Consider the following 5,370-nt stretch of genomic DNA (forward strand, 5'->3'; position numbering starts at 1 on the left):
ATTCCCAGCAAATTTTCCCCTCTTCAACTGATTATCTCAATTAAGGTATTATGAAGAAATTTGAACTGTTATAATTTACAACAATGGGTGAACAAATCGTTCAACCTTCCCAGGCATCTGTACATATGTAAAACATAACTAAATTGAAAGATAATTTGTATGAATTAATTAATCTCTAATTGGTAGAATTTAGGGCATCAGTACAGTGATGTGGAAAAAATACAAAGTAGACAGAAGGTAGTTTTAGAGCTGGGGAAATAACCACCAAATGTTTTGCATGCTAGGCATTAACAGGTGTTCATTAAAGGAGTGATTAAGTAAAAGTAATCATGCCAAGGCAACCTCTGGGTCTTCCCCTGGGTCAGCTCTCCTGAATAGTTCTTTTTCCCCCATGACACAAAAGTTGTTTTTCACTATGGCTCACTCAATGACACCAGAGAGAAGTAGCACTAAAAAAGGTAGCACTTAAGGAGCTATGACAGTTGTCAAAATCAAAATAGAGTCACTTGTGTTAAAATCCTGACTAATGGAGTCAAGGAAGGTCAAGAAGAGAGGGTTCTCATGCACGAATGCCTGATGAGAAGAACTATCACACTCCAGCTGACAAGGGATTGATAACCGAAGTATATAAGGAGTTCAAAAAACTCAACAGGAAAAAAAAAATCCAATAATCAAATTAAAAATGGGCAAAAGATCAGAATAGACATTTCTCAAAAGAAAGACATATAAATGGCAAACCGGTATATGAAAACGTGCTCAACATTACTGATCATCAGAGAACTGCAAATCAAAACTACAATGAGATATCATCTCACTCCACTTAAAATGGTTTCTTCCAAAAGACAGGCAATAATGAATGCTGGTGAGGATAGAGAAAAGTTGATTGAAATGTAAATTACTACAGCCACTATGGAGAATAGTATGGAGGTTCCTCAAAAACCTAAAAATAGAACTACTGGTTGGGCACAGTGGCTCACAGCTGTAATCCTAGCACTTTGGGAGGCTGAGGGAGGAGGATTGCTTGAGGCCAATAATTCAAGACCAACCTGGCCAACACAGTGAGACCCTGTCTCTAAAAAAAAAATAATAAATAAATAAATAAAAATAGCACAACCATATGATCCAGCAATCTCACTGCTAGGTATATACGCACCTAAAGGAAAGAAAATCAACATAGCAAAGACATATCTGCTCTCTCATGTTTATTGCAGCACTATTCACAATAGCCAAGATTTGAAAGCAACCTAAGTATCTACCAACAGATGAATGGATAGAGAAAATGTCCTACATGTACACAATGGAGTACTATTCAGCCATAAAAAGAATGAGAGCCTGTCATTTGCAACAACATGGATGGAACTGGAGGGCATTATGTTAAGTGAAATAAGCCAGGCACAGAAAGACAAAATCCCATGTTCTCACCTATTTGTGGGAGTTAAAAATTAAAACAATTGATCTTGTGGAGGTAGAGTAGAATGATGGTTACCAGAAGCTAGAAAGGGTAGTAGTAGGGGTGGGAAGTGGGGATGGGTAATGGGTACAAAAATATAGTTAGACAGAATGAATAAGATACAGTATTTGATAGCACAGTGGGTGATTACAGTCAACAATAATTTATTGTACATTTAAAAATAACAAAAAGAGTATAACTGGAATGTTTGTAACACAAAGAAATGATAAATGCTTGAGGTGATGGACACACCATTTACTCTGATGTGATTACTATGCATTGTATGCCTATATGAAAATATCTCATGTGCCCCATAAATACGTACAACTACTATGTACCCATTAAAATTTTTTAAAAAACAACAATCATAAGACTGCAAAAAACACAACCTTGCACAGAGGCCATTGCAACCTTCCACACACACAAATACTTCTGTAAGGATGTCTGTCCAGCAACTGGCCATCCAACCTTGGACTGATGCACCTTTGTGACTGATCCTTGTGGCCAAGGAGAACTGATTCAAAATAATTTATGTAATCTTTTTCTTTCTGTCTTTAAAAACATCCTTTGCCTCAACCTCCTTGAGTAGGCACATAGTTTACTATGTCACACATATTCCCATTGCATTGCTACCCCAAAATAAATATTTTCTTTAGAGTCTCTTTCTGTTACTTAGATTGCCAGTGGAAAAGGCAGAAAAAGGAAATACCATATTTTTATAGGTTGTATTTAACTTTAAAACAAGTTTTGAGTGTTGTCCATTTATTAATTTATTTTTTAAAGAAAAAATTTGATTCGATACAATTTAAAATGGTAAAATAATAATGTATTTTGGGGAGGAACTATTTATTATTTAAAGCCTGTGGATTTAAAGTTCTCATTATATATTACAGCTATCTATAATTATAATTCCAGGCTGCCAGCTGGGAAACAAACAAACAAACAAAACGACAACTTCTAGGGTGGAATAAAAAGGAAGATGGAAGGCAGTTTAGGTCCTCAGCGCCTACTTCTTACCAGAAATCACCTGAAGCCCCCATTAAACCATACTCCTGAACCTACCACACAGATCTAATTAAGTCTAGAGTGGGACATAGCTTTAGTTTTAATAGGTGCTTCACGTGACTCTGATAGCAACTGGCCTGCAGGCAGTTCTAAGATTGAGTGATGGAAGTAAAAAGACCTGAATTAAAGCTTAACAGCAGACATAACGTGAGAGGGCAGATTCCAGCCATATCTGCAAGACAGAATGAACAGAGCTTAATGATTTACTGGATATGAAAGATGAGGAAGAATCTAAGGGCAAATGAGATAATATTTGTGCCATTAAAAATAGACTATTAAGAATTCAGAAATACCAGAGCTTTTGTTTTTTAAGACGGCGGTTGAGAGGTAAGTCCTGTTACAATGATTACTTCACTGATTAAAGTGAATTTGAGGGTGCTTACGTGACATTTAGAAGAACTGCCCAGAAGGCGTTCACAAATACAGCCTAGAGTTCAAACATGACGTCCAGGAAATGGAGACACGGGTTCGGGAATCCCTGGTATCTTAGTGGTTGGTAAATCCTAGAGAACGAATTCTTTGAAAAAGCCCAAACATTACTGGTTTGAATTTTGCAAACTACAGTTTCGCCGGGCTTCTTAGCGACAACTGCAGCTAAGTGTCGGGGACAGAAGAGAGACTGAAGTGGCCCCGCAAGCCCCCTTTATCTGGCAAAGCCCACTCCGAGACCATCCGGTGCCCGACCCACACCAGAACAAACGTCTAATGGTGAGAAGCCGATTCACCACCCCACAGATCCGCGGTGCAGAGATTTCCCTGCTAAGGCCGTAACTCCTGAATGGGTACGGCGAGTACATCCTAAGGACCGAAAGGTACCTATCCCCCACTCAGTTCAAGAGAAGGCAGCGAGGTGGGCCAAGATGCGTGGTAAAGCCCAGGGACTCTTTGTCAACGAAGTCCGCTGAACTTTCCGCCCTCCCGGGGGCCTCAGCGAGCCAATTCCACTCACTTCTTGGAGGGTCCGGCCCAGCATGGTCCTCGTGCCCAGCCTGCCACCATAGGAGCCAGGCAAGGAGGAAAAAGAGGTCACCGGTCGCTAGTGATGGTACATGGCCGCAGCCATCTTTAATTGTCACTGAGCCCTTCAACATCGAGTACTTGGATTGGTTTAATTGCAGCCCGAGGAAATGATCTTTGCAGGCGATTGGTTGGCGCCGTAAAGCCACCCCGGCGGCTGAGGAGAGCGGGCAGGCAAGGAGATTCCGGGCCAGGGTCGCGGCGGCAGTTGGCAAGCGTTCGATTCTCTGGCGTTGGACCGCGAGCGGTGTCTGCCTGTCCCGCCGAGGGTTCCCAGGACAGGGCAGGGATCTAGGGGGTTTGCGCACCTGCTTTTTTATTCCCCCCCCCTTTTTTTTTAGAAGGGGAGAGGGTGAAAGGGAGGGAGGAGAATAGACAGAATACTGACTGGAACGTTGATTGGAGCATTTCATATGCGAAGAGCAGAATAAAAGTTCCATATTCTTTCAGTTTCTCCATTAGATTAGCTTCATTTTCGAATGCTCCGTTTTGCATGCTTAATTTTGAAACTAGCCCGTGGTTTGGCAGAATTTGACCGAATTCAGGGGTGAGAGTTTGATCCAGTCCAAGTGTATTTGAATTTGAGCACGCAGTTCAACCAGTGTTTGCAATGGAATTTCTGAAGCCTTACGTACTTAGAAGAAATGCATGCACTGCGGTTTGCTTCTGGAGAAGCAGAGTTGTCCAAAAGCCTTCAGTTAGAAGGATTAGTACTACCTCTCCAAGGAGCACTATCATGCCTGCTTGGGTGATAGATAAATACGGGAAGAATGAAGTACTTCGATTCACTCAGAACATGATGATACCTATCATACACTATCCAAATGAAGTCATTGTCAAAGTTCACGCTGCCAGTGTAAATCCTATAGACGTTAATATGAGAAGTAAGTTTTCAAAAGACATTACCTTTTTTAAAAAAGTCATTATTTAATAAGGTATGCGGTTTTAAAAAATTTGACTACGCTTCTTTGGTTAACTCAAATGAATCATTTAGGTTTTTAACAATACCTCTGCAAATATTATTTCCAAAATTTTTGAAATTGCAATGGCCAGGGTATCTTTCTGGCCATTTGTCTTGATAAAATATAAGCTTGATTGTTTTCATGCGTCCTTAAATATGTAAGTTCAGACTTGAGAACTGTGTCTGTAGCTTTTTTTTTTTTTTTTTTGAGACTGAGTCTCTGTCACCCAGGCTGGAGTGCAGTGGCCTGCTCACTGCAACCTCCGCCTCCTGGGTTCAAGCAAAATTTCTCCTGCCTCAGCCTCCGGAGTAGCTGGGATTACAGGCGCGTGCCACCACACCAGGCAATTTTTTTTGTATTTTTAGTAGAGATGGGGTTTCACCATGTTGGTCAGGCTGGTCTCCAACTACTGACCTCAGGTGATCCGCCTGCCTCGGCCTCCCAAAGTGCTGGGATTACAGACTAGTCACTGCGCCCGGCTTATCTCTGTAGCTAAATTTCTGTCCTGGGAACTTTGTGGTATTCTGAGATCCGTCACAGGCTTCGGAAGTATAGTTATGTTTCCTCGTCAGTTCAGAATTTGTGGGGTTTTTTGTTTGTTTTTGAGACAGAATCTCGCTCTATTGCCAGGCTGGAGTGCAATGGCGCGTTCTTGGCTCACTGCAGCCTCCGCCTTCCGGGTTCAAACGATTCTCCTGCCTCAGCCTCCCAAGTAGCTGGGAGTACAGACATGCGCCGCCACACCCAGCTAAGTTTTGTATTTTTAGTAGAGACGGGGGGTGGGGGTGGGGGGATGGCGCATAATGGACTCTGTGAGGGTTCTAGGTGCATAATGGACTCTGTGAGGGTTCTTAGCTTTGGTGGTTTAATGCACTA

At 41.8% G+C, this 5,370-nt stretch overlaps 2 protein-coding genes across 4 annotated transcripts in view; one reads left to right on the forward strand and one right to left on the reverse strand.

The window, feature by feature from the left end:
* The window catches only part of QRSL1 (glutaminyl-tRNA synthase (glutamine-hydrolyzing)-like 1), a 40,994-nt gene extending 37,052 nt beyond the window's left edge, over positions 1 to 3,942 (reverse strand). Inside the window, exons 1-2 of one of the 2 annotated variants that reach the window (XM_011996266.1) lie at positions 3,465 to 3,942; positions 3,216 to 3,217 (exon numbers count right to left, since the gene is read on the reverse strand). In XM_011996266.1, coding sequence (XP_011851656.1) covers positions 3,216 to 3,217; positions 3,465 to 3,606 — 144 coding nt within the window. In that variant the 5' untranslated portion in view covers positions 3,607 to 3,942. The remainder of the gene's footprint in view (positions 1 to 3,215; positions 3,218 to 3,464) is intronic. The other variant, XM_011996264.1, reaches the window with a different exon arrangement.
* RTN4IP1 (reticulon 4 interacting protein 1) overlaps positions 2,673 to 5,370 on the forward strand; it is a 59,545-nt gene continuing 56,847 nt past the window's right edge. The window contains exon 1 of one of the 2 annotated variants that reach the window (XM_011996263.1): positions 2,673 to 2,842. Coding sequence is in view for 1 of the 2 variants with exons in the window: in XM_011996262.1 (XP_011851652.1) it covers positions 4,143 to 4,416 (274 nt within the window). In the remaining variant the exon portion in view is untranslated. Of the gene's footprint in view, positions 2,843 to 3,346; positions 4,417 to 5,370 lie in introns of those variants that run through there. The other variant, XM_011996262.1, reaches the window with a different exon arrangement.

The sequence above is a fragment of the Mandrillus leucophaeus genome, unplaced genomic scaffold (genome assembly GCF_000951045.1).
Source record: "Mandrillus leucophaeus isolate KB7577 unplaced genomic scaffold, Mleu.le_1.0 Scaffold507, whole genome shotgun sequence".
Classification (NCBI taxonomy): domain Eukaryota; kingdom Metazoa; phylum Chordata; class Mammalia; order Primates; family Cercopithecidae; genus Mandrillus; species Mandrillus leucophaeus.